The 24,974-nt window shown below is 33.9% G+C and overlaps 1 protein-coding gene across 4 annotated transcripts in view; it reads right to left on the bottom strand.

The window, feature by feature from the left end:
• DPH6 (diphthamine biosynthesis 6) overlaps positions 1-24,974 on the bottom strand; it is a 190,086-nt gene that overhangs the window by 33,060 nt on the left and 132,052 nt on the right. For 2 of the 4 annotated variants that reach the window (XR_004320524.1, XR_004320523.1), the window contains exons 7-9: positions 18,664-18,758; positions 12,150-12,237; positions 4,367-4,491 (exon numbers count right to left, since the gene is read on the bottom strand). Coding sequence is in view for 2 of the 4 variants with exons in the window: in XM_032481550.1 (XP_032337441.1) it covers positions 10,915-10,968; positions 12,150-12,237; positions 18,664-18,758 (237 nt within the window). In the remaining 2 variants the exon portion in view is untranslated. Of the gene's footprint in view, positions 1-2,955; positions 4,492-9,350; positions 10,969-12,149; positions 12,238-18,663; positions 18,759-24,974 lie in introns of those variants that run through there. The other 2 variants (XM_032481551.1, XM_032481550.1) reach the window with 2 other exon arrangements.

Genomic DNA, 24,974 nt, shown 5'->3' with positions numbered 1-24,974 from the left:
GAAGCTTGTACAAAACAGCTCATAGATAAAATAGTCACTTTTCTGCTTTGATAGCTTCATATCTTCATTTGCCAATATGGGTTCTGTCTTTTTCCTCTGCCCTTTTTATGTTTTTGTTGTCTCAAATTATCCCTTTTTATGTCATAAACTTGTTACCAAATGGAAGTAGCTATAGTTATTTTTACTGCTTGTTTCTCCTTTAAATTTTATGCTATACCAATGTGTTTCAATACCTATTCTGATATAGAGTTGAAATTTTCTGATTATTTATCTATTATTTATTACCTATTTATTATTTATTATCTATTATTATTATTTATCTATTATTTATTATTTATTACCTTACTCAAAGTTTTATGTATTTTTGCCTTTTTGTTTCTGGTAGAAGAGCTCTTTTTTTTACATTTCTTATAAGGCTGGTCTAGTGTTGTTGAACTCCCTCAGATTTTATGTGTCTGGGAAAGCCTTTATTTCCCTTTCATATCTGAATTTTAACTGCAGGATAGAGTATTCCTGGTTGACAGTTTTTATTTTTCTGTATTTTGAGAATTTCATTCCACTCCTTCCTGGCTTGCAGGATTTCAGCTGATATATCTGCTGATAACCTTATTGGAGGTGGGTGTCCTTTGTAGGTTACCATCCATTTTCCCTGGCCATCTTTAAAATTCTTTCTCATTGACTTTTGAGTTTTAATATAATGTATCTTGGAGAAGGTCTTTTTGTGTTGAAGTAATCAGGTGTTCTTTTAGCTTCATGGACTTGAATATCCAGTTCCTTCCCCAGGTCTGAGAATTTCTTAGTTATTTAAAAAAACAAACAAACAACTATTCTCCTTCTGGGATACCCATTACCTAATTGTGCCATTCCTAAAAGAGTCAGATAACTCTTACAGAAATTCCTTTCTTTTTTAGACTTTAATTATCTTTCCTTTTCAACTTGTATCTTTTCTAGATTTCTCTCTTTGAGTTCACTAATTCTCTCTTCCATGGCCTGCTCTACTCCCAATGCATTCTTCATCTCGTTTACTGATTTCTTCAGCTCCAAACTTTGATTCTTCCTTAGAGTTTTAATCTCTTTGGTGAAGTGTTCCTTCTGTTCATTAATTTTATTTCTGAGCTCACTGAACTGCCTTTTTGAGTTTTCTCTTAGCTTGTTGACTTTATTCATGACAGCTATTTTGGATTTTTTATTAGTTAGACTGCATTATTCCATGACTTTACATTTTGTTTCTGGAGAATTATCATTTTCTATGAGCTGTTTTGTACAAATGTCATGGTAACCATAATATATAAATCTAGAGCACTGCAGTCTTCTTAAATTTATCAAGAAGTGTTTTGTGGCCTAACAAGTGATCTGTCCTGAAAAACATTCCCTGTATGCTTGAGAAGAATGTGTATTTTGTTGTTGTTGAGTGGAGTGTTATTTTAATGTCTGTTGGGTACAATTAGTCTACAATACTGTTCAAGTCCTCTGTTCCTTTATTGACCTTTGATTTGGTTGATTTCTACATTATTGAAAGTGAGATATTGAAATCTCTACCATTATTGTGTTAATTTCTATTTCTCATTTCAATTCTGTCAATGTTGGCTTTATATATTTGGATGCTCTGTTGTTAGGTGTATATATACTTATAGTTGCTATACTTTCCCGGGGGGACTGACTCATTTATGATTATTTAATGACCTTCTTTGTCTCTTGTTATGGTTTTTGACTTAAAATTTATTTATCTGATATAAATATGGTGTGTCCTGCTCTCTTTTGGTTACCATTTTCATGGAATATTGTTTCCCATCCTTTCACATTCAGCCTATATATCTAACATGTGTCTTTTGTAAATGACATATTGTGTATTTTTTTAATCCATTCACACTCTGTATCTTTGGTTTTCTGTGAGAATTGTTCCACATGCAGATGTCATTTTTGATGTGTTTGCTGGAGGGAGGTAAGTTCCACGTCCTCCTACTTCACCATCTTGATCTTTACCCTAACTCTCTCTCCTTTGATTGGGAGTTTAATCTATTTCTATTTAAAGCAATTACTGGTAGAGAAGAATTCACTATTGTCATTTTGTTAATTGTTTATGTCTTCTAGTCTTCTAGTTATTTTGTCACTCTTTCCTCTCTTGCAGCTGTCCTTTGTGTATTGTTAATATTTTTTATAGTGATATACTTTGATTCCTTTCTCATTTTCTTTTCTGCATCCTCTATAGGTATTTTCTTTGTGGTTACCATGGGGATTGCATCAGACATCTGTAACAATCTATTTTAAACTGATAAAAACTTAACATCAATTACATATAAAACTCTACTCCTTTATACTTCCTCCCTCCTACTTTGTGTTATCAATGTCAAGTAGTCTTTGTGTATTTTGTATCGGTTAACATAGTTTTATAGTTATAGTTACTTTTCATGATTTTATTTGTAAAATTCTATAACAGAATGAGAAGTAATTTACACACTATCATTACAATATAAAACTCTATATGTTTATATATTTACCTTTATCAGAGAGCTTTACATTTTCATATGCTTTAGAGTTGCTGTCTAGTCTCCTTTGTTTTTCAACTTGAAGAACTCCCTTTAGCAATATTCATAAGAAAGGTGAGTCTAGAGCTCTGTGGTTTGTTTTTGTTTTTGTTTTTGTTTTTCAAATCAGGGAAGGTCTTTCTTTCTTTTTAGACTTTTCTGTATGTTTAAAATTTTCCTTAGTAAAATGTTGGTGTAAAAAAATAGTTAAATATTCAAACAAAAACTTGGAAAAATTACTAGCAGACACAACAAAGCTTAATAAAAGATGCTAAGGTCTTAACATAAATGCTGTTAACTAGAGTTAAATATTTGTTTATTTCTTCAGGATAAAAATTAGAGTGAAACACACAAGCCAGAAGTGCACTATCAATGAGTTTTGACAAATGCATTACTGTCATCCTGAAAGTACATTCACTTTAATTTTTGAAGTATATTTTACCTGGCTACTGATTCTAGGATGATAGTTATTTTCATTTAACACTACAAAGGATATGATTCCATTGTTTTGGCTTCTTTTCTTTCTGTTGAAAAGTTAGGTTTCATTTTAACAGCTGCTTTATTGAATGCAGCCTTTTAAAAAATGCATCTTGATAATTTTCAAATTATTTTGCTTTTTGTTTCCAACAGTTTTCTTGCCATATACCTAAATATGGATCTCTTTTTATTTCATTTGTGGCTCATAAGACTTCTTGAATCTGTGTGTTTCATTAATTTTGCTAAGTTCTGAACCATTATCTTTTCAATTATTGCACTTTTCCCTTTATACCTCTCCTCTCTTATACTTCAATTATGTGTTTTAGACCTTTTCACGGTTTTTATTTCTCAGCTTCTAATGTGTACTTTTATCTTTGTTTCTCTCCATGCTTCATCCTGAATATTTTCTTAACTTCTCTTCCAATTCACTGAATCACTCTTTAACTGTATACAAGACTCTTAAAAGGCTTTTACAAGACTCTTAGCCCTTCCCTACCGAAATCCAACTACTCACAGCTCACTACCACTATCTGCTATCGGACCAAAAGAACTACTTTTATTACCCTCAGTTTGGGCTTAAACCTGATACCACCACAGCCTAGCATTCTCAGATCATGTTTATTCCATAAATTCCAATCTCCATTTCTATGGGCAGTGAGGCAATTTCCCCCCCATCTTCTCTATTTTACATATTTGATTATTTATCTGTCTCATTCCATAGGATAAAAGCTCCAGGAGCAAATAATTTTTGGTTATCCAGTTCACTGTTGTATCCCCACTGCATGAACAGTGCCAGAAATATTAATGTAAGCACTCAATAAATATGTTAAATGAAAAAGTAGTATGCTACATCTCTTTTATAAGAAATCATTAAAGTGAAACTTTACAAAAACACCAATCAGAAATTTTATTTTTAAAAACACCACCAACAAGAAAAAGCTACATGGGAAAGCGTAACAACTAAGTAAATATCAAAGAAAAATAATAGTCAATTAGAATTCGAAAGAAGAGAAGGAAATAAATTAATTTGTTATTTTTATTATCCTCCCCCAAACTAACTAAGTCTATCACAGATTTGGGTTCAGAAACACTCCTCCACTGCCCAGTTTGATTCATGACGTCCTGACACAGTGGTAAACTGTTGGTACTACTGAAATCTACGCATTAGGGGCACAAAATGAGTTAAGTAGCTCTCCGAATTTGGGTGACTCTGATGCTTGATTCATTAATCTGCTCCAATGATCATTAATGGCAGCATCGACCCACTGGCACCTAAGGCCATAAACTATCTGAATCCCAAGTTGTATCAACATGGCTTACAGAATTAGGTTTCAAAACCTTTTAAATGTCTTGCTTACTCTTACCAGATCAGTTTTCTGCTCTTTAACTTGAAGGCAAAGATGAGGAGAGGGTGGAGTGGGCTAGGAAAGTTGTGATGAACCAAACGTTGATGAATAAAAGTCATCCTTTATATTTCTCCTTTGTCTCTCTGTAAGGAAATATTTTTGAGGTGGTATAAAGACAGTGGTAACATACCTCTATGGAGATCTTTGAATTTATACATGCTGCTATGAGCTGCGACAATAAATTTCTGTGCATAACATACTCAAGAAGCTTGCCATCAAAATAGTTTTAGTCAATTGATATATACATATATACATACATACATATATAGTTGTCGTCGTTGTTGTTGTTGTTGTTGTTGTTTTTGTTGCTATTGCTCTTGTTGTTGTTGTTCCTCCAGGATCTACTGCTTAGACTTTACTATAAGATCAACTAGTCAACCTACATTGTAGGCACTGTTTTCACTTACATTATATGGGAAGTTTTAAAGGGCTCTAGTGTGTCTCCTTCTAATGAGACTACTAAAATGTTGTACAATAACATTAAGAATTTACTTAGCACTAGAACTCATTAGACTGTCCCCCTACCTCATTTTCTTAATCAAATACTTTTAAATTTAAAAATATATGCTCACTGTAAGAAGTCACAATTACAGATATATTAAGCTTTTCTGTATTTCCCACTTCATTCACCCTTTACCCAAAGAAACCATATTATCAGTAATAGTTATTACATGCTCACATCTTACTATCTCATTAAAATATAATAGATAAATAAGCTTATTAAAATATAAAAATATCCTTATTAAAATACAAATCCTTATTAGAATATAAATAAATATACAAGCACCCTGTCTGGCCCACTACATATCAGAAAAACAAGATCATATCATAGACATCAGTTTTCATCTTGTTCAAACTAGTGACATATGTTACTGTATTTATAACATTGGGAATAATGGTTACCCATAATAACTTCAATTTAAAGTTAGAATTAGAATTACACTGTAATCTAGCCATATTTATAGTGAATTCCATGTAGGCCTAACAGTTTTAAACAGAGTATATTTGTTGGATTGAAGAGAAAAATAAAAGCACAGAGATGATTTAATGTTACTAATTTTTTCAAGATATTTGATGAGATTTCTGAAATAAAGTAAAATAAAATGAAAGACTAAAGAATGGACTCTGAGATTATGTTTCTAAAAGTAACAACTTCTCGGACTATGAGCTATTATAATGATATAAACCATATAATTGTCCCATGGATTATTTCAACAAAAAATAAAATTAAGTACTAAGTGATAATAGGGTACATCAGTAAATTGGGGCTAAATTTCTGTGAACCTTGTCTCTTTATAAATGCAGTGGCTTTGCAAAAATTAATTTGAAATATTACTTCTCATAAAGCTGTGTGAAAAAATCTAAAACAACTACATAAGGAAGAAGGAGCTTCTGAATTGTTAAAAGTCTTGATTCTTCTGTTAAAGGTTATGCATTTTAATATGATCTTTTGGCTGATTTATGTAAAGCTTTGTGTTTTTCATTTTCTCAAGCCTGTCACGGTAGTGATGTATAGTACATTTTAGCATCAAGTTTGCCATAAGCAATAAAGTCAAAGCCCCAAAAGAAATTTTAATATATTTCCCCATTTAACCTGGAGCATTCCATTATTCAGTTACTTTGTTTAGGACCCAATGTTTAGTTGATACACTTTTTACATTCATATAAATAATTTAGGATTTTAACTTAAAGGTAAAATTTAAATAGATTAATTATTCAATGGAAAAGTTTAAGGGTCATTATACATAAAACAAAAATGTTAGTGATAACTTAGATACTACACTAAAAACCTCTCTCAAAGTTGTATGTTACATTCCACTTTGCTTGGAGTATTTTTCTCTAACAAGATAAGAGAAAAATAAACAAGAAATTGACTTTTATTAAATGATATGCAACATGAAATGGAAGCATGTCTATAAATTTCCATAAGAGGGAAAAATAAAGTATGAAAATAACAAACAGTTAAATTAAAAAATTCTTACTGCAGAACTAATAGTTGTTACAGAGGGTATGAAGATAAAAGAAGAGTCCTTAAGAAATTTACAACCTCGTAGAAATAAGATAAATCCTTTAGCAACTATAACATAAGCTACTTAAGTTAATTGTCACAAGAAAGGGAGAAACAAAGTGGTAGAGCAGTTCTTCTGGTGTGGCTAAGTGTATGACAGTATGTGAATTCAATCTTGCGTCATGGGCCGGACGTAAAAAGTTAAAGAAAGGGAAGAAGAAAGTAAGACAGATACGATAGAATAAGCAAACGCAAGGGGGGAGAGAAGCAGAAGGCATGGTAAGGGGGCCCTGCGTTAACAGAGCAAAAGAACATGTGTGGGAGTCCTGGGAGCAAGACTGAACAAGCATGTTATGGCAACATGTGAGATGACCCTCAATTCATGGCTAAACATCTTATTTATAGAGAAAACAATGTAGCACCATTATGTATTTTTGTGCAGAGAAACAAAAACTAGAAAGAAAAATCTAATTTGGCAGTGGAGTAGAATATGGGGAGAATAAAAGCAAAAGACCACTTAAAGTCAAAGTTCTATCTTATTCAAGAGTTTGGGCATGAACTTTAACTAGAAAGATGGGCATGAATATGGAATAGTGTAAGAGACACTAAAACTAGCCTACAAGGATCAGATAACCAACTGAATGCTCATGGTAAAGGAGAGACAGCTATAAGAGATGATTCATTTTTTCTGTGTGTACATTACTGGGGGAAAACAGCTGTGTTAAATAACAAAAACAAGGAAAAAGTACACTTGGAGGGGAAAATGAGTTCAAGGTTTGTACATAATGAGTTTGATACATGTTGGTAGTTATGTACAATAGCCAGTCAGAAATAAGGATATAGAGTTAAGGAAAGAGAATAGGTATTACTAGAAAGACCAGAAAGAGAGTGACTTGAGAATTATCTGAATAGAGGTAAAAAGTAAACTTGTGGGAAAAGACAAAATCTCAGAAAAAGAAAATATTGAAAAAGAATAAAATGGACCATAAAAAGAACTTGAGGCATACATACACGTTGAAGGTAAGAAGCAAAGAAGCTATTGAAGGAGAAGGAATCTTGAGAGAGTAGAAGTAAAGTCAGAATAGTACAATAACACATATACATTATAAAAATATTTTTCAAGGAGATGATGGCCAATATTATCAGGGAAAATGATTTAAGAATTATGAAGACTGAGAATAGACCAACAGCAATTGGTCAAAGTAATTGAGGTCAAACTAGATTGCAAATGTGTTATAAAGTAAATGGAAACTAAAAAAATCTAGGGAACAGATACACATTTCAGAGTGGTATTTGAAGTATACATTCAAGGTCTCACTATTATTTGGTGTAGAGTGTTGATTAATTTGTTAATATGAATTTGAAATGACAATGTGATTTTGATAAAACATGTAAAAGACTATCTGTCATTTTTGCCCTCTAGCATTTACTTTTTATTTTGTTAATTATACACTGTTTTCTCGCTATAGAATCCCTTTCTCTATTATCTGGGTGGGGTCAGGATAAAGTTGGTGACTTGGCCAATGCTTGGCCAATCCTTTGTAACAGGATTTCTGGGAAAGAAACTCTTACTGTTTACCTCCAGATTTACACTAAGAATGCCATCTTGAAGACTGTATTTGCAAAAATAAAGAAAATAAAAATAAAAAGCCCTGAAGGAGGCAACATTAAACATATTAAGTTAGAACAATGAAGACAAAAAGGATGTCTAAGCATATATACATAAAACTCTGATGAAAGAAATCAAGGAAGAACTAAATAAATAGATATTACATGATAATGGATAGGAAGACTCAATACTGTTAAGATGTCAGTTCTTTCCAACTGGATCTATAGATTCAATGTGATCCCATTCATAATCTCAGCAAATTACTTCGTGGATATCAAAAAACTAATTCTAATGTTTATATGGAAAAGTGAAAGAAAAGGTCAGCACAATATTGAAGGAGAACAAAGTCAGAATCTGACATTTTCTGACTTTAAGACATACCATAAAGCTACAGTCATCAAGACATTGTAGTATTGGCAAAAAGTACAGAAAAAAAACAGATCAATGGAATAGAACAGAGAGCCCAGAAATAGGTCTACACAAATACAATCAACTGATCTTTGACAAAGGAGCAAGGCAATATAATGGACAAAAGATAGCCTTTGCAACAAATGGTGCTAGAATCACTAGATATCCACACACAGAAAAATGATTCCAGACACAGACCTCATACCCCTTTAGAAAAATTATCTCAGTGAATAACAGACCCAAATGTAAAATGCAAAACTATAAAATTCCTAGAAGACAAAATAGGAAATTCAGATGACCTTGGGTTTGGTGATGACTTTTTAGATACAACACCAAGGGCGTGGTCCATGAAAGAAATAATAATCTGGACTTTATTAAAATTAAAAACTTCTGCTCTGTGAAAGACACTGCCAAGAGAATGAATAGACAAGCCATAGACAGGGAGAAAAATATTTGCAAAAAACATAGCTGATAAAGAACTATTTCCAAAATATACAGAAAACTCTTAAAACTCAATAATAAGAAAACAAAGAGTTAAAATAAAGAATGGGCAAAAGATCTGAATAGACATCTCCCCAAATACAATATAGAGATGGCAAACAAACATATGAAAAGATGTTCCACATTATATCATTGGGGAAATGCAAATTAAAACAGCAATGAGATACCCTTAACATACCTATTACAATACCGAAAGTCCAAAACGCTGACAATACCAAAATCTGGCAAGGATGTGGAACAAAAGGAATTCTCATTCATTGCTAGTGGAAATGCAAAATGGCACAGCCACTTTGGAAGACAGTTTGGTAGCTTCTTGCAAAACTAAACATAATCTTACCATATAATCGAGCAATCACATTCCTTGGTATTTACCCAAAAGAGTTGAAAATTTAAGTCCACACAAAAACTCGCACATGGATGTTTTACAGCAGCTTTATTCACAATTGCCAAAATTTGGAAGCAACCACGATGTCCTTCAGTAGGTGAATGGATAAATAAATTGTGGTATATCCAGACAATAGAATATTATTAAGTACTTAAAAACTCATGAAAAAGCATGCAGGAAACTTAATTGCATATTACTAAGTGAAAAAAGCCAATCTAAATGGCAACATACTATATTATTCTAACTATACGGCATTCTGGAAAAGGGAAGATGTGGTTGCCAGGGGTTGGACTAAGCAATGAATGGTGGGGCATGGAGGATTTTTAGGACAGTGAATATATTCCATATGACACCATAATGATGGATACACATATGTAAACTATGAACTTTGAGTGATGATGATGTGTAATGTAGGTTCATTAATTGTAACAAATGTACCCCTCCCCTCTCTGGTGGGGCAGGCTGATAATGAGGGAGACTCTGTATGTGTAGGGGCAGGGGATATATGGAAAATTTCTATACTTGCCTTCTAATTTTTCTGTGAACCTAAAACTGCTCTAAAAAATTGTCTTAATTTAAAAACAAGAAAGAAATGAGATACCAAGCCATGAAAAGACATGACATGACAGAATCTAAATGTGTATTAGTAAGTGAAAGAAGCCAAACTGAAAAGGCAACATACCAAATGATTCCAACTGCATGACATTCTGGAAAAGGTAAAACTATGAAAATAGTAAAATCATCAGGAGTTACAGGAAAAAGAAAGATGACTAGGCAGAGCACAGAGGATTTTTAGGGTAATGAAATTATTCTGTATTAGACTATGATGGTAGATACAAGTCATCATGCACTTGCCCAAACTCACAAAACGTTCAACACCAAGAGTGAATCATGTCACTGTGAACTTTGCTGATAATGATGGGTCAGTGTAAATTCATTGACTGTAACAAATGTACTGCTGTGGTGTGGGATGTTGACAGTGGGGGCACTGTGCATGTGTGGGAACTCTGTATTTTCTGCTCAGTTTTGCTGTGAACTCGAAAAGTAGTCTAAGGTCAGCACAGGTAATACTGAAAAACTGCATTTTTTGATCAGTTATAAAATAACCAGTAAGAGTTAATGATATTCTTCCTGATTGTCCAAAAATGTTGAAACAATGAATATATTCAAAACAAAGAAAGTGACACCCAGTAGAATAAACCTGATTGGCTAAATATAGTGTTTGCCTTTTGTCCTCCTTTTTGAATGCCTCTGCATCATATTATTGGCAGAGATGAGAGCAGGAAAGAGAAAGAGGAAAATAAATAAATGAGTGTGATGACAGCAAAGAAATGTTATAGAAATGAGGACTGTAGATGAAGTAAAAGGGGGGAAAGGGTACAGAGCACTAAGATCATGGATAGGATGTGTGAACCAATTGATTAATGGTTCTATTAACTGTTGATGAAGATATATATATGTATGTGTTTTATATATATATATCTAAGAATAAAAAAAGTAATGAGAAAAAGTGGGACATAACAACTGAGAAAATTCTATGTAATTTTTTAAAATATAGAAATAGCAGCTTAGTAAACAATGTTCAAAAATGCTTTTCAAGAGTTATGTATATAATTAGATGTTCTGCAGTTGTCAGGTACTGGGGACACCTGGAAAAAAAAACAAGGGAAATGCACCATATTTATTCAGTGTCAGTGAGTACTGCACCTTACAGAAGTAACATTCTTTTCTGCAAGAGGGCAAATGGACAGTGAAGATCAATGAAATACCAAAACAGTGTGAATAATGAGCTATTTAGGTAAAGCTGAACATGTAACAGCCAATGCATCTAATTCAGGATTCAGGTTTTGATTTTTCTGCAAGTGCACACAGCAGAAAAGTAGCAGAGAAGAGGTTCCTTTCAGTGGTTCTGAAAGATGTCTGGATAGTATAACTTTATTCTCTTGAGGGTTACAAGCTTTTTGGTAAAAGGTCACCAATAGTGATTTTCCAGCCCAATTCAATGATCTACTTTCAATCCTGTCTATCCCAATTTTTCTGGAGAAATCAAGTATTATTCTCTACATTTGGAAGCCCATTCTAAGATTGCTGGGGTCACCATTTTTTCCTTCCTTTGCTGATCCTCGATTCTCTTGACTCTTCAGATTCTCTATCATACATGTAACTGTGGGTGTGCCTCAGGACTTGGTGATAGAACACGAAAGATGCAGAAGACTTTTTCCAATCCTTCACATCTCGAGAAGCAGGACTTTAATCATATGGTCTAACCCAGATCTTAACTATTCCACAAAACATTTTAAAATTGACATTCTGCTATATCTTGACAATCAATATATTTTAAATAAAACTCTTTTTCACACTTTTGCTTCACTTTCCATCTTTCACTTGTACGTCTGCTCCCTTGTATATTTTTGGAAAAGCTTTTATTTCTCCTTTTCTTTTCCTCTTATACTTTGTATAAGAAGATCCAATTTATCCTCAAGTCTTTCCCCTAATGCTGATGCTCAATAACCCAATCCCTAATTTACCAGGTGATTTAATATTTGGTTATTCATTGCCCTGTCTTCTCCTTGATTAATGTATATATGATTTCCTTTTCAACTGAACTACAAACTCTTCAGAAATGTAGTATCTTCTATATCATATAGAGCTCTTAAAACTATAAACATTTGCAAAACTCTTAGTTATTGACTGAGGATCTGAAAAAAAATCACTTATGATAAAATCATTTGTTTACCTTTTCATCTGTTGTTACAGAATTACATATACAGAGACAATGCATGTATCTCAGTGTTCTCATTAAATCACTGTGAATCTTAGATTTACTTGCCTTGTCCTCCAAGTGCAATTCTAAAAAGCGTAGGTAAGCCACAGGTGCAAATGCATCAGCCGAATGTATGACTACTTCTGATGAATCCCTGAAATACAAAAATGTTATAATGCATTAATCTACTATGCAAAATCTGTTTTGTGGCAAATTACTCCTACTAGCGACTAGTAAAGACCCCAAATCCTCATTTTGTGTTTATTTCCACTAGTATACTGTTGCATACATATTTACTATCTAATTAGTGAATAACATCTATTTTTAATAATCCAGTATTTAATTGGGAAAAAGAATGAGGGTACTAAACTTTCAAGAGTATGTGAAGAAGCTTTTCATCTTTATGAGGACACCCAGTTCAACTTTCAGGTTCACTCAAAGCTCTCCGAACAGTTTTACAACTTGAAACTTCTATTCAATTTCATTTTCACAAATTTCGTTGGTATGAGCTAACCATTAAACAATAGTGCTTTATCTTCATTATTCTTTTCATTTTCAAGTGGTAATTCGCTCAGTGTTTCACACAAAATTTCAATTATCCTTCACAAAAGCAGTCCTGGTGATGGTTTTAAGCTCTAGATGAACTCTTCACACTGCAATATCACTGCTATTAAAATTGATTGTCTGACATACTAATTACCACGTTCAGGTAAAATGGTATGAACTGCTTGCTGGCACCATATGGATACATGTAAATTAACTCAACCTTTATCAAAGATACCCTGTAAAGCACATATGAATAACTAAGATTATGTGCTAAGTTCTAATAACTAATTATTTTTATTGTTGTTTATTAAGAAAGCAATAGTATTTCTGCATTTTAACTGAAATTCTAAAAGCAGAAATTCCTCATATTTCTTTAATGTCTCAGGAAATAGTCCCAGTGTTTATATTAATAGATTGCTAGCATTTTAACCACTGTAGTAAAGCAAAATAAATTCTTACTTTGACTCTTTGCCACTAATGTAAAATTTTTGACTCCGTTTTTGTAATGCAAAGTTATTTACTTAGTGACAATAGAATAAATCTCAAAATACTTGGATCCGATATATTACATTTTCATGGGCAATGTGTTTACTTTCCTCTTGAAAGATCAGAGAGAGAGAAAAAAGGTTTGATGACAAAAAAATATCAACCACCATTCATGAACCTTTGGCATCAAATATGCATCTTGTCAGTGCTTTAAAAAATTACATTAAAAATAAGGGCTTCTATGACATTAAAAGAAAAGTAACGTATTATAACAAAAACAGAATCATTAAAGAGTCAGGATCATGAAAGAAAGTAATAACCTGCCTTTACAGACTACATCAACCAAAGATGCCTCTGTAGAGTGAGCAAGAGAGGAGAAGAAAGAGAAAGTAGAGGAGACCCTCTTGCTTTCTATTACCTGCCTCTCTGTCTTGCTAGCCCTTGTTGCTGTTCTGATCCTATCTTGGCTCATCGATAGATTTGAATTACAATTCCTGTGTACAATCTCATTCTCACACTAAATTCCAATCTCTCTGCTCCTGATCCCAGCTGTGGAAACTGACCTTGAGCCTTAATTATGCTTAATCTAGACTGCTTGGTCTTGAGAGCCTTGACAGTGGGTACACCCAAACTATAATTAACCAGAACCAATGATATGTCAGTAGAAAGGGTTTCAGGCCCTCCCTTCTCATGCCAGTTATCCCCTCTGGAAACAGAAGGTCGACAGTGAATAGCTCACTTAATTGCTATAATTACTGCATTCTGAAATAAGATTGTTAACCAGAGAAAATATGTAACATTCTGAACATGAAATGAAGAATATGATTTTTATGGATTCCATTAAATCCATAATCTCTAATTGACTAACATCATTTCATTCACTTACACAAAGCCAGAGTCAACTGGGAGACCACGTATCAAAGGAACAGCTTTTAGTTTCAGACAGAATAATGCCACTATTGCTCTTCTTTTCTTTCATATACTACGACCTGACACCTTTCAAGGGTCTGTGGTTTCTGTCCACTTCATGGACTTCTCTGAAATCTAGATCAGGATCTGCTGGAATACCCTCAGAGTAACCCAGAAAATTAAGAACAACTGTGCCATAGCAAAAATGCTTCCCAGTTGGCTACCTTCCTTCTCCTTCCCCATTAATACAAGCAATCAGTGCCATCCCTACCTCTTATACAATTGAGGTTTCCTGTAGCCAAAAGTAGGCTCCAATGTTCCGTTTCTCTGCTGGGTTAGGCTTATCCTGAGTTACAACTTCAAAAGGGCAGCTAATTGAGTCAGGTCTGTCTCTTTCTTCCCTAACCCCAGGCTCTCAAGGTATGAGGTCGGGCCCTATCTTCTCACTTCACTTTCTCTTGAGATGCAGCCTTGGTCTAGGTTCCTACTTCCCCTCTAAAAAGACAACTGCACATAGATAATCTCCATGGACTCAAACTTATCCTCACAGACATCTCTGATGTCACTTCTGTGAATCCTTGCCTGACATTCTCAAATGGTGCTAGTTTTCGGCTTTATATGCTTTGGTAATGCATTTACAGCCCTTTCATAACATGTCCACTATATTATAATTATGTTTTTGTGTGCTTGTCTTCCCTCTTAGAGAGGGACCAAGTCTGCCTGTCCCCCCACACTCCACCCCTGGCTCAGTGCAGACTACACTGTCTGGTATTCATTCATTTATTGAATAAACAAATAACTGTATAGTTTAACTTGGTTAAGTATCTTTACATTTACACTCTAACTACTGACACTATCAAAAACCCACAGTGATTTTTCCAATTACCTGTCTTCACATAAATACATACATTTTCATACATGCATACTGTATGTATATGCATACATAACCATATGCACATATACATACCAATAACACGATATAGCATCTCTAGCATTATAAAAATAACGCTTAATAGTTCTATAAATTTAAATACCAGGAAAATAGCTCATAAATTTTAATAAATTTCTGAGTGATACAGAATAGATATGAGAAGGCAGATAAGGAAATTACTTGATTCATTCTCACTGCTAAATGCCGCATTATGATGCTCTAGGCTGAGTTATGTCTTGAATGGCTAGAAAATAAAAGTGGAGGAAATGAGGGCACAATGTTTTAATCACAGAATTTAGTTCTTCCTTTCATCCCTCCTTCTTTCCCATTGTTTGTTTCATCCATCCATCCCATACATAGCAACTCTATAGCAGTAGTATATTAATAGTGATAATTCAAATGAAAATATGGGGTTGTATCAAATACTGACATTAAAAATGTAACAGAGAAGAAAATTATTACTCTCATTAATACAACTTTGGGATTTTAGTTCTTACAATCTTTTCCCCAAAATATTGGTTATATTCCCCATGTTTTAGTTCTTACTTTTGATATGCATCCATATATATTTCAAAGTAAGAAGTAATAAGAAAGTAGCTTTTTTATTTGAGGACCTATAATTGTCTTCTTCTCTTAAACGCTAGGCTGTAATTCTTTATATCAAGTCTCCTCAGGGAAAAAAAATCCTCTTTTTCTGACCTGAAAATCTGTATCTAGAGGTCAGTAGTCACATACTAATTGATGGGAAAAGTGAATTGTAAAATGTTCTAGTCAGAAATTTTAAAAATTACTTCCAGACAAAGACTATTATACCAGTCTTTCCTATAAGATTTTTAAAATGTTAATTGGACTGTGGGGCAAAATGTATTTCATAATAAACTTCTAGAACCACCTAAATTACTTCATTATACAACAGAGATTCAATCTGTGTTTTTGAAAAAAAAATGCTGATTATAATCAAATCATTTGCATGCAGAAGTTTATTTTTTCTCTTGTTAGGGGTACTCTTCTCCTCCTCTATCAAAAAATTTTAAATCAGACATTTAAAACAGGATTCCCAATAATCAAACAGTTGCATGCTAACTGTGAAAGCACTAGTATATCCAACATAACAGGGGAAACTGTCCCCAAAATAAGCTCTAACTTGCAGGATCCAGTATGATTAATAGTCAGTTGTTAAGTAGTTAGAGGAACTAAACTTATCTTTTAATTGTATTACAAGGAAAATTATCTCTAAATCAAATAAATTTAATTTACATAAGTTTAAAAATGTGCAATGCATAGTCATTCACATCATCACATTTAGTGCTTATCAGACAGGTATGCCAAAGACATTTTCTATTTTAAAGAGGAGAAAAGATTTTGAATTCAGTAGATGACATTCTTTTTCCATTAACTAGGATATGTCTCAGCTTATAACTTCTGGTTATAACCTAAAACAGGAATAGATAAAAGTGAAATAGAATGACAATCTCAGTAAACCAGAAACTGACACATTGTAAATGGACTACACTTCAAAAATATATACATATAAAAAACAGGAAAAGGAAATACAGGAAAAAATAAAAACAATAAAAAAGTGAAAGAGGATATGGAAAAAGAAACAACAATAAATGAAAAATTAATTCAGTGATATTTAACACTACATTTATTAGTACCTACTGTGTGTTCTGAGAGTTGAGGTATGAGAACAAGCACTGAAGACAATAACAGCCAGAGCCTTTAAAAATGGAAGGATTTAGCAAAGTGGGGAGAAATGAGAAGGAAATCTAGAGAAAATACGGCAAATCAGAAAGTTATGAAGCTGACGTGGGGTGAAGAAAAAAAGCAAAGAATATGCTTAAGCATCAGAATTAGGTTAGAGATTAGCTGATAAGTGAGTAAGAAAGAAAAGTCAGTGCTTCCTCTTCCATACTCAAGGTACCCACCTATATGTTAGCACTTACAGTGTTGCTGCCTCTCTATTCTTACAGAAGAACTCCTACAGAGCACGGAGGCAGCTCGCAGAGTTCCACACACATAATTCACATAATTCTCCTCAATAAATGATTATCCAGTTCAACTCAACAGCTCATTTGGCACTAGAGGGTTCTAATACACCTCCTTCAACATTCCTCTCTTCCATAGCATGACTAACTCCTGTCATGTCATTGTCTTAGTCAGGCTTAGGTTTCCTTGTCTACAAAACAACAAGGGAAAAAGATTCATTTTTCAGATCTAAAGTGATAAACAAATCTTCTGGGTCTGTAGTGTAAAGCAGTATATGTCTTACAATTCTAGGTTATCCATAAAGACCTCTGGGTGCTCCAGGAACTCAAGTTGTCACATAAATAGGAGGAGTATTATTCTCTGGTATTTTTTCTCTTATTGTGCTATTTTCCCCCTAATTTGGCTAGTTCCATATTAACAAGTAAATATATTGCACGTTTCTCATTAGACTATAATTTCACCTTAGCAATGCAAATGCTTTTCTTAAATAATCAAACAGTATTATTTCACAGAAGCAATACCTAATGCACAGTTCATTTATGAATTGTTCAGTGATCACTGAAGCCAGAAGAAATAACTCCCATTTACGAACTTATTTTTGTGACTCATCTTCTACCATCTTGTATCATAATTATGAACAGATAGGTTTTCCTCCCACCCCTCTGGAGGCAGGAATTATGTTTGAATATCAATGGTACCCTGTAAAATGCTTTAGACATAACAGGTACTTGATAAATATTTGCCAAATAAATTATTATTATGTTGATGATTATTAATGGGAAGGAAGTTAGAAGAAGTGAAAGAAGCAAGAGTGGATGAATATTGCATATGGTAATGAAAAGGTCTTGGCAATGTTTCCCAAGATAAATATATTATTTTGAAAATTCACATAGAGTTGTCTTAACTTTCTTGGATAGCTCCTTCTCTCATTATTAATATGTACAATGAAGTCACCTCTCAGTGTTGAAAATACTGCAGCTGTCTATTCGATACAAGATTCTAATCTTTCATCATTAGATGAGATTTCTGAAATTAAGCATAATTCTGACAGTTCTTTTCAAGAAATTTAAGAGCTTAGGAAAAGCAGATAAAGTGTTCTCTTAGCGTATGAGGAGAACGACAAAGAGTACAGATAATAATGCAACAAACTGAAGAAAGTTCCTGTTTTTTGCTACCCAATGTTTAATAATTTATGGCAAAGAAATCACACTATTCACCATAAACAGAATTCATTTAAAAACAAAGTTTATATGTAAAAATAACTCCAAATAACTGAAGAGAAATGTTTAGTATTACCACTGTAAGTTGTTAAAGCCAAGAAAAAGGAAAAAGAGGACAGAGTTAATGGAAGCCACAGGCTACTGATATGGCAGTTTATCAAATGTAGCTGTAATGAAAGATAAATAATACAGGCAATTCACACTTCATGAAAGGATAAAAGTGTCAGTGTGTAGGTACCAGTTTTACTGCAGGCCATAATCAGCAAGTAAACGAAAGTGCAATGTCTAAAAAGTTTATAGGCTTCTATGAAGGCCTCGTCTTGTCAGGTATTGATTTAGGTATTCAGACGACTTCACTGGTATTAAACAAATTGAGTGTTTGTGAACTTGGAGGACATGTTCTATTTCTTCCAACAAAAGTCGCCTCCAGCTTAATGTTAAGTTGCTTCCATCACTTAAATTTAAGGAAGGGGAAGAAAATGCTGAAATGATATCTTACACAATTATTTTCTTCTTAAATAGAGGGCAATCCAAAGTGAACGTTTCATACTCTCCACCTTCTCCACAAACATGGACTCCATACTTCCTAGAAAGCTGAAAACAGGGGGGAGAGAAGTAAGAGAGAAACACGAATCTTAAAGTTAGCAAAAATGCTCACTTAAATTTATTTTGTTTTAAAAAATGTCCATGCAAGAAACTTTTAATTCCTAAATAGATTATGAGCTACAGGAAAATAACTATATTTCTGCTTAAAACATGTGCTTAAAACCATCTGAAAAATACTACCATAAAGCATAGCATTTTTAATAATCCCCAAACCCTTACAAAAAGATGCAAGAGAGCAACATTTTTCTGAATAATGAGAAAACTTAAAGATTACTATACAGTTTAGGAATGACACTAGCTCTAGATTCAAAGGGAGGCAGAGGAAAGTTACTAAGTCAGTGTGTAGTAAATGAGAATATACTCAGCCAAACTTGCTTTCCTCTGCCCTTTGACCTATATGTGGGAGGGGGAAAATGTGTTTAGGGCATTTCTCAGAGACAGAGAACGTAATCTAACCTTTCCTTGGACCTGTGAACAAAAAGAGGCTATAAGCATGGTTATTATGCTTGAGGTTAACATTAGTAGTAAAGTTCCAAGGGTAGTGAGAACTAGTGAAGTTCCAAAGCTGCAGACTAGCCTTAGGAAGATCTAACTCTAAGAAAGGTTGGGATAGTTTATAATGTCTAATTAAACAGGAAATTAAAAAGCAAACAAGCAAACAAAGAAATTAAACAAACAAACAAACCTTGTGATGTGCATTAAATAAAAGCTATGTTACTTAAATGATCCTGATACTGAGAGTAAAACCATCTCTTAATTTGGCCGATACGTGGCTGGAGTAAGTGCTACAGAGTGCTCTGATTGGCTGTGTCACAGAATCTTTCTGCTCCTGTGTCGAGGCTTTATCACCATGATCCCATCTCCTTCATTCTGAATTTCATAGCTTTCCCTGCCCAAAGTCCTCACAGTCCAAAGGATGAGTGACTCCACTGACGTGCTCTGTTATTGCCAGTGCTGGGACTGCGGCCTAAGTCTTCAGTTTTACCTACAGAGTTACGCGTTTATTTGCTTATTTTCATGGTTGTGCTACCATTCTGAATCCATTACATTTCAACTACTGACTATGTGCCCTTAGGGATTTACAGCATGGCTCTATGAAAATTCTACCAATTCCTCCAAGAATCAGTAGTAATGTGAATGACTGGTAAGGCAAGAAAAGTGAGGGAAAGCAAATGGGGTGGCATTTTCTATAAGAACTCAAAAGAGCGAAGTAGATAGATTTGCATCACGGTAGCTCATGAAGTAGGGAATCAGCAAGGTAGAATTTGGGCAGCTGGTCCTTATGGGAGCATCTAACAGGAACAGATTACTTTACCATAGCAAACCAAATTAAATTAACACCTGTTTCGCAATAAAAATGTAGAAAAAACAATGGGTTATGGATTTCAGGAGTAATTCCTTGTTCCGCCAGCTAGTGCGCAACCCCTTCTTTGCTCATCTCCCTTTCACTGCTCTTCCTATTCTAGCAACTTTCTACCAAGTGAACCTTCTACTTTCACCTTTACGGTCAGTCTTTTTATGGGGAGTATACTTTATCAAATACTAGCTTCCTTTTACTAAAAACATTATACTGAAGCTTTGCAAAATTTCTATAATCCAACACCAAAGAATAACTGGATTTTTTATTAAAGTTGGCATGGCTGCTATCCTACTGAAATAGTTTTCTTAGTCCCTAGTAAAAATACTGTAAGCTGCTTTGTTAAACAAACACATTATCATTATTTAAAAAACTGCCAGAGCTAAGAAATCTAAAATTTGGATATTTTATCCAGTGATATTTTCAGTTCACATAAAATACTTCCATAATATTCATCCAATCATGCTCTTCAATAAATATTTATTGAACAATGATTATTAGGCAGGCCTTGTGAGATGAGAAAGATCCAAAAGTACACAAGACAATGTCTCTGGTTTCTTGACGCTTACTAAATACACTGCATCCTACATTTCAACACCATGATATGATGAAACAGCGATGCTGCTTCTATAAATAATGTGTGCAATCTCTCCTCCCCTTCTACTACTGATTCACCAGCACAGACACAGATTCCAAGTCTAGAAATTTGGGTAAATAGTCCAGTGGTTTTTGTGGCTGGTGAACCAAGAAGTAGTCTATGAATCCTTAAGATGTCTTTTGCAGCCTCTATAAACTCTAATAGCTTCAAGCTCTAGTAGACACAAGTATTCAGAAAATTCCATCTTTATTGGCTGATGCTGAGCTGGCTCCAAGGCCCTTTGATGTCTTAAGAGAACCTTCTGAAGTAGCAAAGCCTATGCCAGTCACTTTCTTTAAGGAATCTGCAGCTAAGACATAGCACCCTATTAGAAATCAACATCTTGGTAGGACAAAAGCATGATGTTATGTATGTGATAAAAAGAGTCAGTTTAGGTAAGTAGAGAATCCAGATGTGTACATTCCAGAATCATATTTGTGGTGCACAACATTCAATTTACTTTTCTAAATCCTGTAAGTCACTGTTACTCATATTTATAATATCCACAGAAAGTAGCAACTTTTTTCTAACATGTCTCAGGTCTGTGTGTGGGTTTCAACTCAAAATTGGCATTACTGTATGCTAGCACTTAATCGCTTCAAATAGCTTTTGCAGTTTGCTTTGGTAAGTTTCACTGTCAGTATCACTGTAATTGAAAATACTAGATAGGTAATAGTTTTTCTAAGGTTTAGTTTCTCACTGAATTATCGTTATTCCCCCCATAATTTAAGTACATAAAATAGCAATCTATATTGAAAAATAAAAAAAACATTTTTCATATTGCTTTTTTTCCCACTAAGGCCTAAGATCTATTAATGATTAAAACATATTTAATAGTTTCAGTTAGCATTGAAAAAGTGGAAGTAGACAGCTGTTATCACCATAATAGCAAAAATATGCCAGATAGGCTATATAAAACCATGCTTTTGTGTTTTACATACAGAGATCTGAGAATATAGAGAAGTCTGGATGAACTGAATTACAGATCAGGGTGAGCCTTTCCTAGGTGAGTGAAGATCCATGGCCACTTTCCTAGCAAGGGAACAGAGTAGAATCAAACTTCCGTAGATGAGGGATGTCTATCAGCATATGTTGAAAGCAGCCAAACTCTTATGGCCATCTGTGGACTTCTGTGATAGATTATTACTGTCCTCAGGAGACCCAGGGAGTTTGGACTGTCTGCCAATTCTTTTTCACAGAGTCTTAACCAAGTGCACACAGTAGCTACATGCAGAAAGCTAGGGCAAGGGCAGAAGAGGGGAGAGAGATCCCTTTGAGAATATCTGCCCATCAAGTCTTTTCTATTGAACTTCCACTGCACCAAATGCTGGGGACAGGGCAGGAATACTGAGGGATTTCAGCCAACGCTTAGAAAGCCAGAGCGGAGGTAGGGAAAGGCTGAGAGCAGTAAGCTCTTGAAAAGGCACAAAACAGTGCTGGCAACACTTTAAAGCAGGGGACTAGGTGGTGGTGGGGAGGAGAGAGGGATCTCTAGACCCACTGGAGCATAGATCACAAGCCCTGATAAAAGGAGAGCCCTTATTTTGCTCTTAAAACATTTCAAACAAGTAGCAAACTAAAACAAAAAGCAACTCAAACCAGACACAGCTTAATTGGAGATTAAGGAGAACAAACATTCTGGACTAGCTGTCAGACAGAGGAAGGGGTGTGGCTTTTCTGCAGTGAATATTATTTACTTCAGTCCCTACTATTCTTTTTTTTATTTAGTTTCTACCATAAAATATATGAAATAAATTAAGAGATAAAAAGTGAAAAATGTGACCTGTATTCAAGAGAAAAACAAAACAGAAACAGACCCAAGCATTAGCCAAATATTGAACTCAGTAGCAAGGACTTTAAACATTAATTACTATAAATACATTAAAGATTTACTGGAAAAGATAGACAAAATTTATGAACAGAGAGTAATTTAGCAGAGTTGAAAAATTAGGGATAAACAGTTCTAGGTTCATATTCTAGCTCCAACACTCATTGAGCATAGGACCTGGGATGAATTGCCTAAATTCTCTGAATTCCCATTTTCCTAGGTAATACGTACTCTTAGGGGAGTATTGTATTAAAAGAGATAATACAAAGCTCTTAACTCAATGCCTAGTGCACAGCAAGTACTTAACACATGTTATATTTTCTCTATTAGATTAATTTGCCTTTCCCTATGACCCTCTGTCTTTTATCTATATACTGCCTACTGTAAGGATCATAACCCCTACTGTATCTATTACTTCTACTGCAAATGACTGCTCAAAGCAAAAACCCTAGTCATCAACCTCTCTCCCCGATATTAGGCACTCCCAAAATGTTTATGGAGTGTTTTGCTTGGGAGCATTGTTGTTTTAAATTCTACATGAATAAAACACAGCTCTTGATTTTTCCTCAAAACCTTCTCTCCCTTCTCAATTCCTCATTCTGTAACAGTTCAATCAAGCTTGGAATACTGGAGCAGAACTAAACTTCCTTTCTTTCTGCCACTTCACCTACATTTTAAATTTTTCATTGATTCAATTATTGAATCAACAAATATTTACTCAGCACTTAACAAGTGTCAGATCTATTCTATACACTAGAATTCTGTACACTTCCATACTAACTTTCCTTAACAATATATGACATGGCACTCATCTACTCAAAAACTTTTGGTGTCTGACCATTGCCTATCCAAAAAAGATCAAGCTCTGTAAACTGACAATAAAAGACTTCAGACATTTGGTCCCATCCTTTACAAGAATACAAAGACATAAAGCTAATACAATAGGTAAAATAAAGTAAAATAAAGATCCGTAAGAATCTTGACTGGCTGAAAAAAAAATCCCAAAGAGTAAATCTTATGAAGATAAATATAAAATGATAAACATAAACCCCAACATGTAGTTTCCTTCTCTTCAACTAACAGAAATCACCCTTTTAACTGCCTGGTGGGATTATCCTATGCTGCCTTGTGACATATTTCTGTATTGCATCACTATGTAACTCTTGAACTTAAATGTTTCTCATGAGACTATAAGTTTCTAAATTTCTTAGACCTTCTCATAGTTCTTTCCTAGCAGTGTGTAGAACATAGTACTCAATGATCAACTGGCTGTCTTCTCCATGGTCCAGATACCTTGCATGCTCGCAGAAAAGGGTGTCACTGGCAGTTTTAGACAGAAAGAAAGCCACTCCCAACAGAATTATCAAGTAAAAGGGAGGAGAAAGTTACTGATTTCTTTTTTTATACCCTCAGGAAAAGGATAAAAATAGAGGATACAAATTTTCTATTTTCAGAACTGTAAAAGTGAATAAAATTCACACATGATAGTCAATGTTTTTCTTATCTCATTACTTATTAAATCAGTGATGTTACTATTTCTCCCTGTTTTTAACCATTTGGAGAATGTTAAAACAGAAAAAGATTCAGATCAGGTGACCATTCAGTAAGATTAACACACCTGCTATTAACTGGTCCCATTCTTTGTATAAATACAAAGATGTAAAGCTAACACAATAGATAAAATAAAATAAAATTTCAAAAGGACCATGACCAGCTAAAAAGAAATATGTTGATGTTTTCTAACTGGTTAAATTAACTTTAATAAAACAGTAAGATCAAAGATCATTTTTTACTTACTTAACATTGTAATTTTCATTAAAAGTATGTTCCTTCATATATATGTAAATTTTGCTATGTTCTCTTCTGGATAACATTTTTAGGGAAAGTGAACATTTTCCAACTAACTATTGTTAAGATAAGCTTTTAAAAAACATTTTGAACAGATGTGGCTGACTTGGGTCATTTCATGGCTTATAAGAATACCTTGGAGTCTGAGCATTTAAAAAGTGAATTCCTAGTAAATGAAAAGGAAATTACTTATATGATTCTATTTTTTTTCTGGCACACTTATTCATATAGATAAATATTCATACTCATAATAACTCCATCTGAATGCTCCTGATTATTGAACCAAAAAGGTTACAGGCATCATGATTTCCCTGTTTACTTTTTTTATCCCTTTAAAAGATTGTAATAACCATAATTGTGAGAATTCCTTATTAAATCAAGAATTTTCTTCTTTTAAACCTACCTCACTTGCTGTTAGCCATCTTAAAACTGAAAAAAAAAAAGCCACGTGAAATTGCACCTCCCTCACTCCTCCCACCATCTGAAGAAAACCATGAGGTTTATAAAACCCATCACAATTTCATTTTATAAGTG

Source organism: Camelus ferus, chromosome 6 (assembly GCF_009834535.1).
Source record: "Camelus ferus isolate YT-003-E chromosome 6, BCGSAC_Cfer_1.0, whole genome shotgun sequence".
Lineage (NCBI taxonomy): Eukaryota > Metazoa > Chordata > Mammalia > Artiodactyla > Camelidae > Camelus > Camelus ferus.
The sequence above is the reverse complement of the archived record's forward strand: the minus strand, read 5'-3'. Positions and strand labels throughout refer to the sequence as shown.